Source organism: Patagioenas fasciata, chromosome 2 (genome assembly GCF_037038585.1).
Source record: "Patagioenas fasciata isolate bPatFas1 chromosome 2, bPatFas1.hap1, whole genome shotgun sequence".
NCBI lineage: Eukaryota > Metazoa > Chordata > Aves > Columbiformes > Columbidae > Patagioenas > Patagioenas fasciata.
In genome coordinates this window covers 34512936-34536685 of record NC_092521.1, presented here as the reverse complement: position 1 = coordinate 34536685, position 23750 = coordinate 34512936, and the positions used below count along the sequence as shown (strand labels likewise).

Below are 23750 nucleotides of genomic sequence, written 5' to 3'. Positions count from 1 at the left end.
CCAGGAGAATTTCTGCCTTCATTCTCTTTCTGTAAATTAGATAACTGGGTTGTATAATTGTAGGTGCACTTCTGAAAACATTCTCAACAGATTTTACATTGTCTCCTGCAGGGCAATCCACTCACTTCAAAATTTGGCTTCTACAGCTGTTCTTCTGGATAGATTTTCCTCTTTTTTCCCCACAGGACTATGTAACTTTCGTGAAACAAATGAAGTTGGGTGGGGATTTCAGACTGCATTGCTAAGCACTCATGTCAAGTAACACTACCCTCCAATCTGTTCCCTTTGATGCATGTATTAAATCTTTAACTCTGCATTCACTGAAGAAATAAAGTTTTCATTTTATTCCATTCTTTCACCTACAATCTTTTACTAATCTGATCTGACAATTTTAGTAATTTATCCAATAATCACACAGTCTATCCTCTTTTCAATTGGAGAACACGTCAGTCCACTATGAAACCAGCAGTTGCAGATGTAGTTGGCTGAAGACCAGTCTTCAAACTTCCTTTTAGTACACCTCATTGTTAAAGTGTTGATTCATTATTTAGGGCATTAATCCACAGGGCTGATATAAGTAATTTCAGGAGCAAATAAATCTAAGTAAACAGTCCCATGCAGCAGCTCAGTGCCCACCAGCGGAGCTACCTACCCAGTAGGTAGAACTACATGCCCACATGGGGTGATGCCCTGTGCTCCGTAGCCAGGTAGCTTTGCTGGCTCCAGAAGAGGCAGAAATGTGCTTCCTCTCTATTTCTCCAAGTCTGGTCTTGTAAAGAAGCATTCACTAACATCAAAGAACTATGTGTTCAGAATGACAGGGCTGTGAAGAAAAAGAGAAGGAGGAATAATTTGTGTGCTCTCCCCCATGAGCTATGGAGAAAGGTGATAGTCTCCTCCTTACTCTATAGGATACAATATATATGCAATTATACACTTGCAGTATACAATATATACTTATCATATACAATATACAAGCAACCACAAACCAACTGGCATGAATGCTCCATGCAACAGAAACTGTCAGAGTGCACAGAAGCTGCAGTTTACCCCAGGGACACCACCACTTTGCGTGACACGCTTCTAGAACTATCACAGCATCCAAATTCCTCAGAGCCAAGCAAGAAACTGTTTTAATTATCTTTCTCCCACTCCTTAGCTTGCCATTGTTTTGTATTTTCTTTGTTCCTACGCTCCACAAGTGCTTTTAATTTTGCAAGATTTTTTAAATAAAGGTTTTCCACGCTCTCTAGATTGTAGTGAGACACATTTTAAGGAATTTATATAATAAGCAAATAACTTCTGAATTTTGAGTTTTGTGATCTCTTTGACACTACTTTCTATACTAAAACATCAAAAGCTGTTGTTCAGTTGCTTGTGGTTTTATTTCTTGGCTGAAAACACTTAGTTTGGGTATGTTTGTAAGATACAATGTCTGTTTTGTCACTTACAGACATTCTATAATTGAAAATACTGCAGGACAATTATACTTCAGGAATGACTCCTCTCCAATTCTAATTAAATGAAAAAAAAAAAAAACAATAAACCAAACCAGCACTAAATGGTGACAAGGCAAGCTGGATGACTCTGCAGTCAGAACCAGTATCTTATTTTGTTGTGTAATTGCTCTAAATTGAACAGCCATGTTTTTACATTTTTTTACATGGCTTAACCCAACTGCACACTCAGGGATGTGAGGCAGTATGGGTTCTAGCCTTGACTACAGATATGAGCAGTATGCACATGTTTCATCCTCAGCTCTCTAGTATTTCTCAAACCTGATCTGCTGTTTCAATGGTTGGCCTCTTCTGAGTAGCATGCCAGTTCTTGTGTCAGTTCTCCTGAATTGTGCCAAATGTGCTGCTGACAAATGCGCAACCTACATCAGTCAGCAATCCTCAAAAGTACCAGCACTTCATTCCCCACAGTCAGTTTGCGTAGCTCTTAGATGAGCCACACAAGATGCAATGTTCATCATTTGCAGCTTTTCTGTTAAGTATTTTGTTTGAACTCAAAAGGTCTTCATGTGCCTTTGCTGCCAAATTGCTCAAAACTCTGACTTGTGAGGCTTTAAATAGGTAGTATACAACTGGTAAATTCTGAGCACCAAAATGTTTTTTCCCTTTAGTGTAATCTCTGTTAGTAATACAGAAATGTTTCATAAATAAGAAGTTGTCTAACATGGTTGGATTCAGAGTTGAGAACTTTTTTAAAAGCTCCATGTTATCAGAGATGCAAACTTCCTAATATCAAACCTGTACAGATTTTACTTGAATAAAGAATATCCAGAGAGGACTCCCAAACCATCTCACCAGAGTGAGATGAAAAAAAGTTTGAATTTCTTATCTATATTGTGAAATGAACTGCAGTATACACACACCAAACCTACCAGAGACCTAAGCTGATAACTTCACACAGTTCAACTGAGTATCGCACAGATTTCATCAGCTCAGGACAAGATGCAGTGTAATGGCAATGGCCCAGTGCTGTTAACAACCTAGTGAGTACTGTATTCAGTAGCCTGAGAGAAATGCCAGGTTAACACATCCATACCTCATCCACTCCCAAACTGGACCTCATTTTATCTACTTAACTACCCCATAAGACGGGAGCAGACTTGCCCCTGCGCTTCCTAACTTGGCACAGGAAGAGATTTACAAGGCTAACACCTTACCCTGGTGGTATGCACTGCTTTAAATGCCTTACCAAGACCTTTGCAAGTCTGGAGCCTTGAGCTTTTTAACTCTTCAGCTTCTTGGCCAGTGTTTTCCAGAGTTTCTCTGGCTGTATTTTTCCCTTGCTGTTCTCCCCATGTTGTTATTCTCAAGGCCCTTCACCTGCAAATACCAATACATTGACAGTGTTGTACCTATACTGTACCATAGTCCTCCTCTCCTCTGCCCTTTTCCTATCCCTTAGGAGCAGCTTTTGGTACACGCTACAGAGCTCAGCAATATGCATGCACAAAGCTCAATATGTCCCCAGTATCCAACACCTGCCCTGATGCAGCAATACCAACATCATAAACAGGAACAAGTAGCAGAGAGCCTGAGCAGGTCCTGATGAAAACCACAGAACTAGTATGGTAAAGTGTTATGGGGAACACTTGTTGCATGGGAAAGGACACTCAGACAGGAATGCTCATATGGGAACATCCACCACTTCCCTTCCAAGCTGGACGCTTTACTTTTTTTTTTCCCTGTCGCTTGTCTGCTTTCCTTTTTTCCATGAAAATAACTTTCCCTTTCAGTAACAATTGATGCCATCAGCTGCAAACCTCGTAAATGGACCTTTGCAACTCGCACATAAATGTGTTTCAACACGCTCTGTGAAACAGACTGCCCATACAAATATGCTCTACTGCATGTGAGAGTGTAGTTCTCCACATGCTTAAATCAAGCTGAGCTGCCCTTGACTTCCACACACACATTCGTGCCCCTTTTCCAGTGATGGCACAAGCTCTCGTGTGACTAGGTGAGGAGGTGTTTACGTTTTAAATCTAGGACTAATTTCTCCCTTCCTCTCCCCCTCCAAAAATCGTTTATTTTCTGAGCAGCTCAACTCCCAGTGTTGGAGCCAGGAAACAGGAAGGAGCAGGAATCATTGCCACCTCAACATAAATCATCTGAGCCTAACACGGAAGCCACTCCTCAGCTTCGCATACAAACAGCAGCTCTTTGAGCACATTTCCATGAGTTACCGAAAAGGATCTTTTGTGCCTCTTGAAAAACAAGATTTAACTGGTCTGAAGATATGCCCTGGGATGAACTTAATACTTTATTTTTGTCTCAAGCCATTCATTTTGCCAGAATCAAAGTTCCCTAACACAATCTCCTAATCTTAATCTGTAACTTTACATATCTGAAAAGCACATTTTTCAAACAGAGATCAGTAAAGGGAATTTAGTCACCGTATGAAAGACAGAAACAGCTTCCAACTTACCCTATTTTGTATCTGTTTTATCAGATAATAATCTACAGTCAGAAACTGACTAATATTAAAAATACTGATTACAGCATATTACCCACATTATTTTTCAAATCTTATTTTTAAATACTCTGTGTTTAGTTGGGAAGCCCAACACCACTTTGGTTCTACTACCCAACTTCCAAAAATCAGCAAATGCATGCTAAATACAACACGGCAGTAGAAAATAACAAATGTAACATACCATACCACAGGAACACAATACAGTACTACGAGAGGTGCACCTCTTTGGGTCTTAGCTAGGTATTATAATGGATCCAGAATCTGTCGGCAGACTTCCCTCTGGTGAGGCTGGGCAGGAGGGGCAGAGGAGCAGGGTCCTGTGCCCAGCCTGGCTGGCAGGACGGGTCTGTGCCGCACAGACACCCTGGCTGCAGGACGGGCTTGCTGCGAGAGAAGGGCAGTCTGTGCCACCTGTGTGACCTTGCCTTCATCTAACAGCACAGCAAGGAGTTCTCATGTGAATCACAGAATTACAGAATGTTCGGGATTGGAAGGGACCTTAGAAGATCATCTAGTCCAATCCTCCTGCTGGAACAGGAACACCTAGATGAGGCTACACAGGAATGCGTCCAGGCGGGTTTTGAATGTCTCCAGAGAAGGAGACTCCACAACCCTCCTAGGCAGCCTGTTCCAGTGCTCTCTTACCCATACTGAGAAGTTTCTTCTCAAATTTAAGTGGAACCTCCTGTGTTCCAGCTTGATCCCATTACCCCTTGTCCTATCATTGTTTGCCACCGAGAAGAGCCTGGCTCCATCCTCGTGGCACTCACCCTTTATATATTTGTAAACATTAATAAGGTCACCCCTCAGTCTCCTCTTCTCCAAGCTAAAGAGACCCAGCTCCCTCAGCCTTTCCTCATAACAGAGATGCTCCACTCCCTTAATCATCTTTGTTGCCCTGCACTGGACTCTCTCCAGCAGTTCCCTGTCCTTCTGGAACTGAGGGGCCCAGAACTGGACACAATATTCCAGGTGTGGTCTCACCAGGGCAGAGTAGAGGGGAAGGAGAACCTCTCTGGACCTACTAACCACCACCCTTCTAATACACCCCAGGATGCCATTGCCCTTCCTGGCCACAAGGGCACAGTGCTGGCTCATGGTCATCCTGTTGTCCACCAGGAGCTCCCAGGTCCCTTTCCCCTGCTCTCTAATAGGTCACTGCTCTCTAATAGGTTATTCCCCAACTTATACTGGAACCTGGGGTTGTTCCTACCCAGATGCAATACTGTACACTTGCAATACTCTACATCATCTCTGTTTTGCCTATAGGAATGATCAATCGACTAGGCACAGTATTATCAGCCATCCTGCATGGGCAACTGTACCCAAAGAGGCGCAGTGAAGCAGGCAAGCAGAGATTCTGGCCCTCTGTCCCACTCTGCCTGTTTGCTTTGTGAGCAGAAAAATCCAATGCCCTCAGCCACCTAATGCGCCCAGAGAAATAAAGTTCATGTACCATTTTACATTAAAATAGGAACACGGTGCCCATGAAAAAATTCCCAAAGAAGTCAACTTAAAAATTGCACTAGACATTTTCTATGAAAAGAAATAACATCTTAAAAGTTAGCAACTGGCAAGTGTTTCAGTGTTCTGCTTCCACAAATGTTTCAGTAACTAAGTTCAGATACCCGAATTCACCATTTTATGTTTTTTACTAGCTTGCATTTTTTCCAGTCTAGCCTTTTTCTCTGTTAGTCAAACTAATCTCATAATAAAAGTAATTCAAATAAATGTGATATTTATAAATATTAACAAAACTCATTTCAGGCACCACAGTTAGCTTTTTAAACCATGACATATGTAAGCAGAGACTGAGGTCAGCACTGACTAGAAATACAACACAAGTAATACAATAATCAGGCACTGTTCTGTAGAGCAATGAATGAGTTTTCTTCCAGGTTATTTTTGTTTCTTTATCTTTTACAGTTCTAGTTATTGTTGCTGCTAAAAAAAAAAAATCATAATGAAATGTTAAAGCCCTAAAGTTATCATGATTTAAAAATCTGGGGAAAAATAAAATAAGACTAAGTCAACTGAAATATTTTCCTCAGACAATTCTGAAATGCTGCATTTTCATTTCGAAGTCTTTAATTTTTAAGCATTGTTGTGAATTCAGTATCTAATAAAAGAGTAATTTTGAACCAAAACATTTCTGCAGAGTTCATAACCTCATTCTTTCTTATAATTATGAAATGCATAAAAATTAAGAGGAAATCCATTAAGCAACCCTTTATAAGAAAGGCAACATAATTCACTGATAAAACACGCTATTACAATCTCTGACCCGTTGTTTTGTTTTTCTTTTTTTACAGATTAGACTTGGTATCACTCTTGGAGCTCCAAAAGACCTGACCTAATACAGTTCCTCTGCAGTAAAATAAGGAAAAATGGGAAGAAAACCTATCTCAAAAAAATAAGTAATTGAGATTGCATATTAATACATATGTTACCCTAAGTTTCTCTCAGACTGCTGCATTAGATACAAATTACATTTCATTCAAGACAAGCTAGAACTGTTTTCTATCAGTACTAAAATTGTACAAGAAACATAGATGAAGATATGCCAAAAATCAGAACATATTGAAAAACTAAATATTTGGATGGTCAGTTAAGAAAACTGCCCCACCCACTTAAATTATCAAATTTTTTAATCTTTAAGAATCTCATAGTTTAAAAACAAAATCTTGAATACTATCTTCTTAACAGTTACTCCAACTTACTACAGTAATGACAGCATTGATGGAGATCACTGAATATAGGTTTCAGAATTGTTAAAGAAAAGATTTTTCCTAACCTCAGTGTTTACTGAGGATTAAGAACTGAGATAGTTGAGCAGGCACAATTGTTAAAAAGTAGAAACCCGAGAATGGTTCCAAGTCAGTTTTCATATGGCAGCGCTCCTAATTCTTTATTGAATTTCTATTAAAAAGAGTGCTTCATTTTTAATGATACAGATTCTAATCACACGACCCAAAATAAGAACAAAGGAAACCAAAACCTCTCTCTGAAGTATAATGCTCTGCCTTCTCACTGCCATGGCTGTAGACTGTAACTCCAGCATGTCCATTAGAAAAACAGAAACAGTTGGTTTACATGTCTTTATTCCTTTTCACATGCTTAGGTCACCTGTCTTCTTTTAGACAGAGATTATGTGTGTTTCTAAATAAGGCTGCACAGACTCTCCTTAGTAAAAATCGTAGTTTTATTGTACTCTCAACCTATGAAGTTCATAAACATTTTTAACACACTGGTAAGCAAACGATAAAAAAACATCAAATAATAGAAAAAGTACAAACCTCTGATTGTACATGCCCCGGAAATTATAATTTGCTCTATAATTGGGAATTGGCTTTGGATCTAATGGCCTGTAGATGGCAGGCTCTCCTCTTTTCATAGCCAGACCATTCAGCTCCACTGTTGGCGTTATACTGCCTGCAAAAAAACCCAAAGAATACATGTAAGGTGCTTAAACAACAAATAGTGCAAAACACAGAAGCAAGACTGAGATGAGCAGCAAAAAGAGATCTGCAATAAATTTTCTGCTCTTAAATAAAAAAAGAGGAAACTACAATGACATTTCAGTATCTCTAAAAGTCAGGAATATAGATGCCAACTAATCACAAGCAATGAAAAGGAATACTTAAACACACATCTCAGTGCATTCTCTATGCAGTTTCAATAATTAATGTTCCCATGTGAATGAGAAAGTCAGTGCTATAATCAAGCTGGTTATTCATCTTTCCAACGTGTTTATAATACATCATGACACTTTCTGAAACTAGTAAGACAAAAGAATAATGTCTCTTCTCACTAAATACCATTAAATAAAAGCAACAAATAGAGCAAAGAGGCAATAAAACAAGCAAGCAGTAACAGGCACTACTGCAGTCATTTGCTAATCTTACAAGAAGTAAGAAAAATACTTCATTTGCAAGACTTGAAAACTTAAGACTATGACTAAAAACTAATGATCTAACAGGAATGATCTAACAAACTGAAAATACATCTGCTGGAAATCAGTGTCACTACAGCCATCTACTGGTGACAACACAAAAATAGAAACCAGCCGGCACTTGCCCACTTGCAAGGTCTCCAAAATGCCAGATAAAAAGCTGCATTGTGATGACTTTTTTTTTTTTTTAATTTAAATAAAATGTTCAGCTACAGTATTCTCCACTTCCACTGCAGTAAGAAGATCCTAAATTAGGCAAACATATATTTCAATAAAAAGTAGTTAATATTTTCTCAAAATATTTTCCTAAGCCATTCAAGTGAATCTAGCCTCAATACAGCTACGATAAATTTGCCAGTTTGCCACTGAGGCTTTATATGCCAAATAATGAAAGCTTTTATGCAATACTTATTCAAAAACTTCTATCAACAATAATTTTCATATTTTCCAAAGCAAGGAATCACTACGAATTCGACTATATAATAGAAATGCAAAATGTAATGTTGACGAGAAGATACCTGTGTCTATACAACACACATTTTTAGGGCAAAATTAGTGTTAAGTGACACAATTTTTGATTACTTCTCCTAAAGCCTGCTTCTTCCGTTATCTGCTTTTCCCTTTAAGAACATGGTCAAAGCCAAAAAAATGTAGAACCTGAGTGATTATCTGCCGTGTCAACAAATAAGCTCATGATCCATTTTTATAGAGGTGTGAACCTCCTGCTTCCTAAACAGCTGAAGTCACAGGGACTCCAAAGGACACACGGCAAAACCAGAGTCCTGGATCAGAAGAACCAACACATGGATCTCCGAAGGAGAAAGTGATTACTATTGCATCACTCTTAAACAATGCTTACTGGCTAATGCTCAGGATAATACTCACAAGCTCTAAAGGAAACTTACTCCTGCTTTTTTTCTAACATAGAAAAGATTAACTGCAAAATTACTCCATCTTAAGAAAGTGGCTGAAGATTTTTTTGAGAAAGGGAGAGGAAGCAGAAGGAAATAAAAAGGGAAGAAGAGGAAAAGGGGGGGGGGAAAGTATAAAAAAGGAAAATATTACTTTTTTCTCAACATATGCTCTCTTCTCTATTAGTGCAAAATAAAGTTAGGAATATGTTTTTATTTATTTCTTGTCAAACAAGACAGAACAAAACATTAAGCACATGGTTGAAAAGTGTATCTCTAAAGATGTTGCACTCATAGAAGGCAATTCACAGGTAACACCTCAAAATAAAAGATGCAAGACACCAATATACATTTTTTCTATTGTTCAAACAACAGTTTCTACAACCATCTAAAAGCTTTTCAAAAGCATAGGTTACCATGAAGGAAAACTCACGATGCAGAAATTACTTGTCAAAGTTCTCATGTAAAATCTTGACCTTTTATTTACATCACAAATGCAACTTCACGGAATTGAACAGGATGAAATTCCCAATTTCATGAAAAAAATTAGCTAAGGAACTTTTTGGGAAAAGTGTTTTACTATGGTAATAATTGTAGTTCAATCTGGTTTTGTCTTGTCTACTACTGATCACATACAGTCACTTTGTATACATTCAAGCCTTATCTAAATAATATATTCATTTACAGTTCAACTATTCACACTAGAGGTTCTTCATTACACTGTCACACCTATAAGGTGGCTATGTTGATTCTCATCCTCCAACTTAACTTATATCTTGTTGAATTTATTTATTAGTGGTAGAATATTCCAACACTTCAACAAGATTTGACACACAGAGGACAATGTCATACCTGGATTATTGTTAACATTATTTTTGGGTGGTCTAGGCGTTGGTTTGGGTAGGGTAGTTTCATTCAGTGCTTTGCTAGCAGCAGCATGTTGGGCCTTTTTAATACTGCTTCCTTCAGCTTCCCAGGTCTGTTCTCCAAGTGTCAGCTGCACTGTGAACATCTTCAAAGACAAAGAACAGGTAAACACTGGCAAGATTATCACTGCAGATTAAATGAATATGTACAAAAACTTCCAGGGCTGAAGAGAAACTGTGTTCTCTTTTTGTTGTATTGCACTGCCAGATAACACACCTGATTCTTACAGAGCTCAATGGTCCTTTTCAATGGGCAACATCTGGTCTTTCAAATGACAAACAGTGTAATGCTAATGTGAGCTATCAAAGAACAGAATACTATTTCAACCAAGTAATAGTAACTGCAAGCTGGTCCTCTGCTCTCAGAAGACTGTAAACAGGTTAGTTAAGACCACGTTTCTTCACACATTTAAACACATTGAGTCACTTTTACCTGTAGAAGACAGGTAAAGAATACTACTTGAAAAAAGAGGTAATTTTGTAATAATTCTGAATGAATAGGATTGACTGCACACTATTCAAGGCAGTGGGGAATTTGGCTCAAATATTTTTAAACAGTGAAAGGATTTCTCACACTATCACATGTCTGAAAATAATGTATATTGTTAGGGCAGGGTCACAACTCAAACATGTTCAAAAATGTAAAGTAAGAAATGAAAGAAGTATTAACTTTTTGAATGAAACTGCAATTCTTTGATTTGGAATCTATAAACAGGAATTGTAAAAATTCAGAGTTCAGAAACAGACTAGTGATAAAAAGCATATCTATTTCAAAACCTGCAATAAAGGATAATTTCATCAGTTATCTAGGCTGTGCCAGTCATGAAGATAAAACTCAACGCATATTTAAGACCTTACACAGTCTATCTTCTACATGATACATACATGTTCTGTTTAAATTTGAGTATCTAAGAATGAGAGAAGAAAGGGTTAAGAACTCAATGTCTTTTCCATACCAATTCCACACATGTAAGGCATGATTTAATAGTCAGATATACACAGTGAACTAAGATGCACCCATCTCAGAAAACAGACTAACTTACATGAGGCAACATAAAAAATCTACATCTTAGTTTGAGCAGCATATGAAGTAAAATTTCTTTTGGATAGCTATTTGCTCTGTATTTTTAAAAATTACTTAAACACACTAGAATTCAGGACTGGGTATCTAGAGATGGGCATGATGGTCAACCTTTTGCCTTTACAGATATTTTCACTTGGCATGTACTTGCAAACAAATATCTGAACACAAGTATGTACATGTTTCCCAACTTGGCCCTACACACATGCACACAGTGCATATGAACTCAATGCTATAAATATATACTTGTATCTTAATTACAGGCTTGACTTTTGGCTTACTGTAATTTTCAGAAGCACAGTGCAAGTCCCCATATCACAGTTCCTATCACCATGTCATTTTTTCCACAGTAGTCATGACAATTTCCTCACAGACAAGGGGTAAGATAGAAATAGTTTCTTAATTTTGCATTTGGTAAAACCCTACCCCCATCTGAAAGCTAAGCTGGCTATTAGAGCTAAATAGCTGTAATTACATAAATTATCTACAAACATACATCCTTATTACTAAAATAACTGAAATTTAATTTCTGGATCTGGCATTTATATTGTTTATATTTTGCAAGAAGGTATAACTGCAGTATTTTTTAGGAGGAGAATAATCTTGAATTTCAATAAAAATATGATGAATAATGGCTACTTATCTACCTATAACTCTCCTGTTAGTCCTTAGAGCAATAAACAAGAATTCAAGAATAAAGGGCTTGCTCAGTGTCCTGGTTTTATTAAAAACAAGTTTCTCTTTTAGTGAATTTGCCTGTCAGCTAAAGCCTTCATATTAACTGCATTTTCCTGGAGAACCAGATACATGTTTTGGTAAACACAGTAATGGAATGCGAGGCTATTGATTAGGATTGATGAACACCTCGCGAGAGGAGCAACGAGAAAACAGGTGACCAAGAAACTGACCAATGGCATATAACATCCCATTCACGTGAATACTTCATATAAAAGTGGGAGATCATGAGGATCTCGTCCCTTTTTCGTTCTGCTTATGGCCAACATTAGGAGAGGACCTTGCTGGTCGTCCCTGCGAACTGAGGCCTAGTGACAGACTGAATCCAGCTCCGGTTGGCTGCAGAGTCCAATCCACGACTTTGGGTGCTGGCTCTGCAGTTGCTGAGACTTTCAAGATTGGTTTTGTATACTTTGTATTATTTTCTCTATTCTTATTAGTAGCATTAGTAAAACATCTTTAACTTTTCCAACTCTCTTCTCTCTGTCCTTCTTTCCCTCCCAATCACTTGTCCTTAGTGGGAAGGGGGGACAGAGAAGGACTGAAGGGGGAAGCAGGGGGAAGAGGTGGTTAACAATACATCTGCCATGGTTTTATTGTCACCCCGCAATCAAAACCTCGACACTCAGTAAATTTCTATAGCCAGAGCTCTAACCATCTCAGCCCAACTGACAAAGCACTCTTCCAAAAAAGCCACACACAGTAGTAGTTGGGAATTTAATTAAAGGAATAAAATGGCCTAAAACGAAAGTCTGGAGCAGCCAACAAAGTACTCAAGTTCTGTAACACTTAAGCTGACAGTTCTGCTATGGACGACAAGGCATTTCTCACTAGTTTTCTGAGGAAGTTTGTATACTGCACATTCACCCTAATTACCTGATGGCAAGAGAGTGGAAGTGCTAAGGCCACCAGGCTCTGTGCCTGTTTTCACCCTGCTGTGTTTGTAAGGTTGGTCTCCCTCAGCTCTGGCAATTCTTTGCTCCTCACTTTTTTTTGCATGTAGAATTTCTCTCTTCCTTCCCAGCTTTTTGAAGTGCTACCTCCCTTGCCCCTTTCCCCCTCCTTCTCTACCACCATCCATTTCCTTTTGCCACCCTTTTAAAATTTGGCTCCTCTGATGCCAAATGACATAGAAGCACAGAAGAAATGATCAACCTGACTAATGTACTCGAAAATGCCATCTATGCTAACAGAACTTCTGATTTTTTTTTACTAGGAAGAATCCACCTGGAGGGCAGACCACTGGAAACCCTCACAGAGCTGTCAGAAGCACAGCTTTTCTCCCTGCTCCACTGCTTCCAGCTTCCCATTTCACCCCAACTGTCAAAACTTATTTTCCAGAGACAACTCGAAAAAAGGATATAAACATTTACTAGGATTCGTGGTCACAAGACAGACAGCTGTCTTGCAGGGCATGTCTCTGAAAATCATGAAAACCATTAGTGGACAGGAACAGAGAGTGCGTAGGAGGACAGTAATGCGAGACGCTCCTTAAATGGCAGTAGCAGCAGCATTACATCCTTCAGGTCGTGCTTTCTAGGACACGCTCAGCTCTGTTTCACATATTCTATCGGGAATATCACCATATTATTAGCAAGACATTATACTAAACTGCTAACACATTCACAATAATATCTATGCCTCTGCTTTTCGTAGGTCAAAGGTACAGAAGTCTGCATAATTTTATGAATATCACCCTTGTTCTTCATCCAGTTCCCTCCTTTGTTGTTTTCATTTGCTGCATAGGCAAAAATTAGACTTACTTTCTTCTGAATAACAACCAGTCTACAGAGCACATATCTCTTTTTTGATCGCTATGAGTGTAATTAAAAATAATGAAAGGTAAATGGAAAAACTGAAAAATTAGGAAATCTACTGAAAATCTTGTTTTCAAAAGGGCAACTAATGAAGGATCAATTAATTTCAATTATATTAGTTTCTTGAAAAATAAAACAAATACATAGGAACTACTTCTTATCCTGCAAAAATTTTAAGTACAGTATGAATGTAATTCAAATCTCTTTCCTGCAGATGAATATGAACAGCCAAAACCACACCTTTTGGAACAACCAAAGCACTTCTTATTTCACAATAATGAAAAAAAAAAAGTAATGAAGTATACAATACAACAGCAAAACGTTACAAAAAGCCAACAGATTTAACATGCCACAACTTAAAATCAATCAACCAGTGTATCCTGCAGTGCCAAAGGCTTGCAGGAAGAGGAAGGACACATCAATTTCCATTTGCACTGAGGGATCCCAAAAGCCTCCTGATTCTCAGCAGCCCTGCACCTGCTGACATCATTCCCACCAGCACAAAGGATGGACGAACACTGGCCAAACCAGAAGGTCCGTGGTTTGCATCAGCTCTGCGCTCGCTGACAACGTAACATGCAACTGAGAAACAAGGGGCAGTGGCAGAGAGGCAGCCCACGAGCAGCTGATAGTGCTGCGGATCTGCAGGGTGGTCCCACTCCTGTGTCATCTACAGTTTTGCCACTCTCGAAATACTGAGTGCAAATCAGCTACTAAATACACCATTTTCTCTCTCAGAGTTTTTCAGGCCCTTTTCTCCCCTCCCATATTGCTCCTAACTAGGGAGGAAATTCAAAACTATGTCTGAAAATTACCATCATGAGAATATCCTTCTGTGTTCCCTATCATCCAAAAGCATCTTAATTTGCACTTAAGGAATTAAGTTGGTGTCCTGGTTTTGTTAAAAAACAAGTTTCTCTTTTAGTGAATTTGCCTGTCAGCTAAAGCCTTCATATTAGCTGCATTTTTCTGGAGAACCAGATACATGTTTTGATAAACCTAGCAATGGAATGCAAACTTATTGATAAGCACGGATGGACATCTCGCGAGAGGGGCAACGAGAAACAAGTGACCAAGAAACTGACCAACTGTGTATAACATTCCATTCACATGAATACTTCATATAAAAGTGGGAGATCATGAGGATCTCGTCCCTTTTTCCTTCTGCTTATGGCCGACATTAGGAGAGGACCTTGCTGGTCGTCCCTGCAAACTGAGGCCTAGTGACAGATTGAATCCAGCTCCGGTTGGCTGCAGGGTCCAATCCAGGATTTCGGGTGCTGTCTCTGTAGTTGCTGAGACTTTCAAGATTGGTTTTGTATATTTTGTATAATTTTCTCTATTCTTATTAGTAGCATTAGTAAAATATCTTTAATTTTTCAAACTCTCTTTGTCCTCTTTTCTCTCCCGATCGCCTGTCCTTAGTGGGAAGCAGAGAGAGGGAAGGGCAAAAGGAAGAAATGGGGGGGAGAGGAGGATAACAATACATCTGCCATGGTTTTATTGTCACCCCGCAATCTAAACCCTCGACAGTTGGATATCCAAATTGATAAGAGAACTGACCAGACTTAACTGTCTGTTCACTAGAAATCTTACTGCTGTAATCGTATTAGGAGTCTTAATGTCACCATAAATCTTAAAAGTTGCACAGAATTTAAAGCAAAGAACAGTAATGAAGTTTGTGCCTTATAATGCAAGATCCAAAGATACAGTACCAATGCAATCAACTTTATGGACACGAAATTGTATCAATAAGCATTTTGCAAACTAGCTTTGTCATTATCTGCACTACCATGAAACAAATGCAGAGGTAGTTAGCAGAGGCAAGCCGACTGGGGAGAAGGATTCATGCAGCTTAAAACGCAAATGCTTCACAATGATTCAGAGAGGTTGGTGATACCCTGGAAAGACCTTCACAAGGTCTTTACAGAGACCAACAAATATAAACTCAAAGGTGGAAGTGAAACTAAGGCACAAAATTATCTACAAAGCTTCAACAGAAATACAGACATACTTTCAGAAAGCGTAAAAAAAAAAAAAATAGGGCAAAACAAAGAAGAGTAAGAAACTCCTTACACTAGGAGTGCGGCTGCGTTTGACAAGCACGCTTGTCCAGACCATGATATTATCTGTTCAGTATTTAAGGTTATGGTTCATCACCTGGAACTGTGACCTTACCTTGGCATGAGCAGGCCCTCTTTCATTCAGAAGCTTATACTGGGGTTGAATTCTATTGAAACGGGCTAACTCATTTACCAGACACATTGGAGTTTTCTCTTTGGGGTTTGCCATGTTATCTTGGAGAGGAGCTGTAAATAAAGAGTCTGTAAAGTTTTTGTGGAGAAATGTATTCTTCACAACTTCGCAAAGCTTTGCAAAAGCAGCAGCATGCTTAGAAAACACTTTGGCTAAAAAATAATTTTTGCACATAAGCTAAATACAATTTTTAAATACCATTTACATATTAATCACATGAGAATGTGCATTTTACAATAATCATTTTGATCACATGCAATTTAAAATAATACAACTATTTCTGTCCAAAATGTCTCTATAAAAGATGACAGTGTAGGAGGACATAAACATATGCTACATTTTCTACACCACCAAAGTTTACTGTCAGGAGTATGCTGCTTCCAGGCAATGACTACTCTTTCAGAATGGTTTCCTGACACTTTGAAGCAGAGGTGGATAGCATAAGGCTTGCAAGATAAAAATAGCAGAAAAAGCCCTGTGATACTCACTTGCTTTTCCCTGCTTCTTTCCCAGTGTTTCAGGCTTTCCTCACAATAATCAGAGCACTCCCAAAGAACACCTTTCCTCCCTCTTCGAGGATTTTGTTTGGCTTTCCTTATACTACATACTGCATGTACACTGCCTTACTATTTTTCAGCCTTCTGCTATTTCTTTTTCAACTTCTTTGTGTTTATCTCTAACACACTGTAATTTCTTGCTTAATTTGTTAGGATAAAATTTCTGTATTTTATACCCAGTTCAGCTTAGGAATTACAGCATTTATTAGGCTACAAAGGAAACACCAAATACTGCCAAGCAGTCTGAAGACATTCTGTTCTAGGGAAGAGAAATACACTTGGAGGCCTTCCTGCACCACTAAAACTTCTCTAAAAAAGATACGCTCTGAATTTGACAAAATAGACATGCTCTTTTCTGAGTTTTTATATCATTGACCAATATGTCACTGTAAGTCTGAGCTCAGCTAAAGAAACTAAACCTAGTTAACAGTTCATTTAACCAATGTATTTTTCTACAGAATTTTTTTGCTTTATTTTAATCATATTTAAGACCTATCTTCTTTTATTTTTCTTGTAATTAACAAGTCCTCAAAAAGATTCATTTAGACACTAAAGAAAATATACCTGTACCAACTTACCTGGTGAGTTGCTAGGAGGTGCAGGATCCCCAAGGGTGGCAGTAGGACTGCTAGAGCTGGCAGTCGATTCTGAAATGGATCCGTTCATTGTGGATGGCAGACCAAGTGTATTTGTAGTTGTAACTGGTAGGGGTAGCACCATAGGGGACATGGTAGGTCCGGACAGGTTTGCTGTAGTCTGCATCTTAACTTGTGCCATCGCCTGTCACTGCAATAAACAAATTATTATGAGCAGGGCACTTTGCATTTTGAAAGTCAAATTAAAGTAGTGATGCTAACAACACCTCTTTTTTGCTCCTGGATCTGGGCCATATAACTATCCACAAAAGTCATGCCTCAGCATGCACTACTTCCCAATTGATGCAACAAAGGAACAGCTCACAGCCCAAGAAAATCACCAAAGAATCCACACACTCTGATTTCAGGATCTGTTGCTCAACTATGGGGTGACCCTGCCTGAAAGATAGCGCAAAGAATGATTATTCTAGAATAAAAGTCCATATAATTATTATGTGGATGAGATTAGCATCTGTCAATTTCTTCAAGAGAGCATGTCCTTGCAACAAACTGTCATAGCAATCTTTTACCATAGTGCAGTAAAGCGCACACAAAATACCAAATAAGGCCACAAGAGAAATTCCCTATTTTTTTCTGCATGTTACCAAACTATAAAAGAGAAAAAATAACAGAAGACAAGCAAACAAAAAAACACCAAAGCAGCAAGTTCTGAAAGATCACTGCTTAACCAGTCGACAGGTGAAGCACTTCAATCCTTCTACAAATTACTAGCACAAGTACTAGGATTTCCTAAACTAGCCTTTAATGCGGTGCCTAAAGCATTTACTTAGAATATGCAAGGTACTAATCATCTCTTTCCATCTACGCAAATGAGATTCTTTATTACCAGTACCTGTTCTCTGGCCAAGTCTACATTTATAAACAAAGCAGGGTCAGGGCACAGCTCCTTCATCTTATTCACAGAAAGTAAGCTCCTCAGTAAAATTTTGGCTGCTGACAAAGAGTCTTGCAAAAACCACAGGGGAGCAGTTCAGAGGCCAGTAGGCACCTGAGGCAATCTACCCAAATGAGGAGGCAGTCATTCTCAGTCCTCAGGGAAAAGTCTTAGGATTCTCCTTTTGGCATCAGGAGCAAATGATGATGTATTTTATTCAGCAGCAAGGGCAGAGACTATTTTTTAGGCCTCACATTATATTATACAGTGTGTATAGCAAAGACAGAGAGATGAACCCTCTAACAGCCAACAAAAAGCTGGACCTGGGACCTCTCCCCGCAGCAGCTCTGGTCCCTCTGACAAAGGCAGGGGAGGATGGAGCCCAGCACTCCTCCGTCACGGGGTAATGCTCTCTTCTGAAGCAAAAATCCCATCCAGCACAGGAAAACCTTCCTAATTAGGGTCTTACTGAAATGAATTCAACTATACCATTTTTTTAATCAGTATTTTTGCCCTTCTCCCTCCCAATCCATTAAAAAATATCCAAGTATCCCTATTCAGAGGAGCAGTGTTGTTGGATTAAGATCCAAATCACTCAATACACCATTGAGTGCAACTACTTTAGCAGAGTTGTACTAGTATAAAGAAAATAATAAATTCTACTACTGTGACTCTGTGCTTTGGAGAAGAGGTTCAGAGTGGAATGCCATTTTTATTACTGAGGAAAAACAGACAACTGATTTAAATCTCTAGAAAGGCAAGAGTTAAAAAGAATTAAAATGAAGCTAAGATGCAATCACTTGCCCTTTTCATAAATACCATAAGTAAAATGTTAATAGTGACAGATTTTAAAAGTAGATATGCAGTCAGCTGAGATGTATTAAAATACTTAATATATTCAAAAATACTAAATTCAGACTGTAAAAATCCTACTGCCACTTAACAGCAAATACCACACAGCAGTACTAGTAGAAGGGTCTAACCTAAAGACTGAGGACGTGTATAACTATAGAATTCTTTGGTGTACTACATGTTCCATTCTGATTTTAAATACATTCATACAGATCAGAATTCATTCAAAATGCTCCTTAATTGTAAACATCAAAGTCAATGATGGCAGAACCAGGCCGTATTTTTTAAACATCTTTAAAATGAAACCAATATAACTTGAAACACGATCGCAATAATTCAAGTTTAAGAAACTCCTTAGAGCAGGCGTGTCGAGCTCACTTTCACCGGGGGCCACATCAGCCTTGTGGTTGCCTTCAAGGGACCAAATGTAATTTTAGGACTGTATAAATGTGGCCCCCGGTGAAAGTGAGTTGGACACTCCTGCCTTAGAGTATTTACAGCATTTTAGCTTACAACCACAAGTACAAGAAAGCCATCACTCACATAATATTGTATGAGAAAATACCGAACACATAATTCTAGGGCAGTGCCCTGTCTAGCTTTCAGTATTATGAAAGTTCATTGTTTCAAGAAAGCAGAAATTACAAATAACCAAATAAAATAATGAAGTATATTTATAGCTCCTATAGTATTGCTGGGATATTTTTGTAGGATTGGTCCTTTTCTATTAAGAACAAAAAAAATCAGTTTGATAATAGTATCAAGGAATTCTAAAAACGAACTTCTATAAAGTTCAGGAGAAAAAATACATTATTTATCCTGCAGTAAAGTACACAGGAAATTAAACTGTGAAATTAGAATAAAATCATAACATATTAGGTGGGGGGGTTGTTTATTTTATTAGTTTTCTTGTATATCTAAAGCCAAAAAAACTCCTACAAGAAACTGTAACTGTTTCATAAATTGATCTGCATAAAGAAAGATGCCCAGGAGCTAAATATAATTGTAGGTACTAACTCTTCAATATATGAGGTGTGAAGATAATCAATTTGTAATCAGTTCTAAAAATCCGCTAATAGACAACAGAGAGAATATAGTTGATATACTGCTGTCATGTCATTTTCACATTACCAAGCAAATAATCTTCGATGTCATCAAAAGGAGACAAAATCTATATGCTACATCTTTTCTTTACATGTTTTACATATGTATCATACTATCTTATAAAGAGAGAAGCAAAAACATTTTGGGGCCTTCCCACTATGGGCACAGGCCTGTTTGTTACTACACAACAAATTGCAGGACTTGAGGGAGAGAGATTTCACTAAGATGGTCAGAGATTAAACGCAGTTATATAATCAAAAATAATTTTACATCTTCTACGTGGATATTTTTTAAAAAACTGGCCATATACAAAAGGGGTAGTTTATTTAGGATATTATGCATACAACTAGAAAAGCCCTCATTTCAGCTGGCCAACCCAACTCACATCTAGGGAAACGGCTACACCCCAGCGTCTCCAGTGGAGTTTCCCTCCCCGCTGGACAGTGGTTGCGGATGCTGGGGCTGCTCAGAAGGCCAGGCTGGGCAGCTGTGACACACAGCTCCGTGTCTCTATCCAGCTGCCACGCCGAGACAGCACAGCAATGACATTGCTTACAGTCTCAGTCACGTCCCTGCCTGTCCAGTCAAAGTCCGCAAGTCGCAGTCCTACCGTTTTTTGAAAGTTCTATTCCAGAGCTTATGGTGCCTTCTGAAATGCTGCAATGCTCTTTCCTCTCTTATTAACCTGCACAGCTGTATTAGAAATGCTATAGCAGGCATTTAAAGGAATGTCATTATACTATAATTGCATTTGACTTAATTTCCACTTTTGACGGCAATTTGCATACAGGTTTCATTAAACGGTATTAACTTTCCTGTTAAACTATGTCTAAACTCCAAACTTTCCTCTCACACTAAAAATAACCAAACCAAAACAAACTCACATTAAAAAAACAAAAGAAAACTGCTTCACATTTGAAAGTTAAAATATTGCTAATGTTTCATTAACTTTTCTTGTAAGTTAGGAAAAATAACATTGATTTAGTTATACTCACAGGTGCATAATATTTTTAACAGCTGTGAATACACTTGTGTCATGCTAAAAAATACCGCACAACATAAAGAATTACTTATATTTTTTCTGATGATTATAATTTCTTTTACTCTTCTGGAACATGAATCACTTTATATCTCTAGATCCTGATAGGAGATATGAATTAAATACTCAGGTGAAATAATTCTTAGAATATGTCACACTAATTGAATAAGCAAAGAGAGATAAGACAGCACAGAAGGCAGAAAACACGAACAATGAGTTTTCAAGTCAAATACAGTTTTACATAGTGGAAAAATTGAAAAAAAGGCAACACTTGACTTGAACCACAAGTTGTATGAAAAAAACAGCAGTTGGAGAAACTAATGACCCTAGTAGCTGAAACGGAAGACTGGACTGCATCTGTGCAGAAAGTGAAAATGCATTTATGCAGTAGAGTGCTATCACGCTTTCACATGGCTCCGTCATACAACCCAACGTACCAGATCTAATCCGCACAAGTGTGTAACACAAGGCATGTACTATGTATTTGTAAAGTGCTTGACAAAGGTAACAGCTGAGGGCCAGTCAATGCTGAATAAGAAAAATTACTTGACATATCTTGCATCTCATATACCAAATACTTCTGCTTATACATTCTAATCAGTGCCTATTTTTCACAGCAGTATCACGCTAATGATCTTGGGTCCTTCTCTACAGAACTGCTGTCAAGCAAGTTCTAGCCTGCACTCTGTGAATCTCACTGTTTTGCAACTAATGAGACTTTGTTCTTGTCTTCCTTCAAATCCCTTATTCAGGAAAAAAAAAAAAAAAAAGGTAAAAAAACTCAACTCCTTTAATTTTTCAATATCACACTGAATTCTAATTCTAGTTCTAAAACGGTTGCAGTCTCCTCCAAGTCTGCTTTACAGCATCTACAAATTTAATAAGCGTACTGTTTCATCCACATCATTAATGAAAATATTGAAAGGTACAGGAACAGCATTACAACAGACTGGGGGCAGTGTTTAAGCAAGCAACATCTCAAGATTTTTTTCCAGATCAACCCCAGCTTTGGTTAGCAGCTTAATGTGATACTTATACAAAAGTCCCAAGCCACAGAACCCTAATAGAGGTAACAGCTTCCTAAGGAAGGTTTGGTTTTAGTTTTAGCCTTAAAGTTCCATTAAACTCCCCATTCTCCTTCTGTTCTCCTGATATTACTTCACTCAGTTACACAAAAGCATTGAAAACTGCCAAAAGGTAAAATGCTCTTCTTGTGTGTAATTTCTCACATTTATGATAAATATTTATATATATATATATGTACACTAATATAAAAAGTATTAAAGAAGTCCTAAGCTTTATGTAATGTCTTTTTACTGTGTTATATCCAACAGTTTATTTGGGGATGACAGAAAACACACAGCTCTGCATTACCTTCAGAGCAGCTGTTAATTCAATCTTTCCTGTTCTATAAAAACAAATAACAAGATAGCCACACAGCAGCACTTTAGCCAGAGCATGACTTAAAGCACCAGTCACTAGGTGGTTATCTAGAATTACTAATAAAATGTATCATATTTCAACATTTTAAATAGGCAAAATTGGCAAACTATGTATGAAATCACACAGGATCTAATATATATATTAGATATTTATTCTATATTACAATTGGTCCTCCCGTTTTGCTCCTCCATCAATTTCTTGTTTTCTGCCTCACTAGGGGTCTTTTGCCAACAGTCAAACTAATCCAATGACTTGCTGCCATAGCAGGGACAACCCCGTGTCCTCTCTCCCCTCCAGCAAAAAGCTAATATTCTTCTGTCCATTTACCTCACTGAACCAGCTCACGTGTGGGCGAGGAGGAAGATCAGAGGAACATCCATGTCCGTGCAGGGCGGTCCACAAACTCCTGACCTGGAGTGGGCGCAAGGAATTAGCCCTTTCAGCTCCTGCTAATCCGCTTAGCTCCACCGTCAAACCGCACACTGAAGTTCAGCTCCTTCACGCTATTCCACACAAACCCCATGATCTCATCCTCAACAATTTCATCTTCAGAAACCTGTGGCCTGGTTTTTCTGGTGTTTTGTTTGGTTTTTTGCTTGGTTTGGTTTTTTTACAGTGCCTTACACTGGAGCAGGCCTGTCTAACTCATTTTCACCGGGGGTCACGTCAGCCTCACTGTAACTACTCCTTCATTTATACAGTCCTAAAATTACATTCGACCCTTTGAAGGCAACAATAAGGCTGATGTGGCCCCCGGTGAAAATTAGTTTGACGCCCCTACACTAGAGAATCTGAATTTCAGTGGCAATCTGGGCATAGCTACCAGCTAATTAACAACTAGTAAAGTTAGGCCTTAAAAGCATTTTCTTTTTTTTTTTTTTACTCTCCCAAAGTATAAGAGGGAGGGGAAAAAAAATCCCACAAAGCAGAACTCTTTTATTATGGTTATTTTGATAAAGTAATTTACAACCAAAGACAACAATGTTCACAAAAAGAAAGGTGAATTGACACAGAATATTAGAGACTAATACTCAAATTCCAAGAAGCTGCAAGGCTTACAAAAAAGTTCCCCTGCTTGCTCAACACTAAACTCAGCCCCTGAGGACTGACTAAAAACTCCAGCTCCTAACAAGCAGCTTCCTTTGCTCTTGGAGCAGAAGAGCAGTGCAGACAAACTCCCAGGAGGGCAAGGCAGGGCCAGGCGACTGGAGCGAACGCCAGGTCAGAATATTAAATCCTATCACACTTTCAGGAAACACAGAAGTTGTTTTTGTAAGGATATTATCATCCACAGAGGAATTACCTTTGCAAACTCCTATATACGATCAGGAAGAAGCTTTCTGAGCAGAGGCAGGGAGGTACTTTTGAAAAAAAAAAATCAAGTGGGAAATTGAACAGATTAAGAACCTGCACTTGGAATACTCTTCAGCCACTTGTTCAGCAGTCAGCTCAACTTCCCTTTGGAATTGCTACACAGTACAAGCACGTTAAAACAAACAAACGACTTAAGAGTCAGAAGACTGAGCTACAGACTGCTTCGTCTTGCCAATTCCTTTC

At 38.5% G+C, this 23750-nt stretch overlaps 1 protein-coding gene across 5 annotated transcripts in view; it reads right to left on the bottom strand.

Annotated features, from left to right (window-relative positions):
* Positions 1-23750, bottom strand: part of STAU2 (staufen double-stranded RNA binding protein 2) — a 175041-nt gene that overhangs the window by 139348 nt on the left and 11943 nt on the right. For all 5 annotated transcript variants that reach the window (XM_065830481.2, XM_065830483.2, XM_071804001.1 and 2 more), the window contains exons 2-5: positions 16804-17011; positions 15591-15721; positions 9706-9865; positions 7287-7422 (exon numbers count right to left, since the gene is read on the bottom strand). In XM_065830481.2, coding sequence (XP_065686553.1) covers positions 7287-7422; positions 9706-9865; positions 15591-15721; positions 16804-17002 — 626 coding nt within the window. In that variant the 5' untranslated portion in view covers positions 17003-17011. The remainder of the gene's footprint in view (positions 1-7286; positions 7423-9705; positions 9866-15590; positions 15722-16803; positions 17012-23750) is intronic.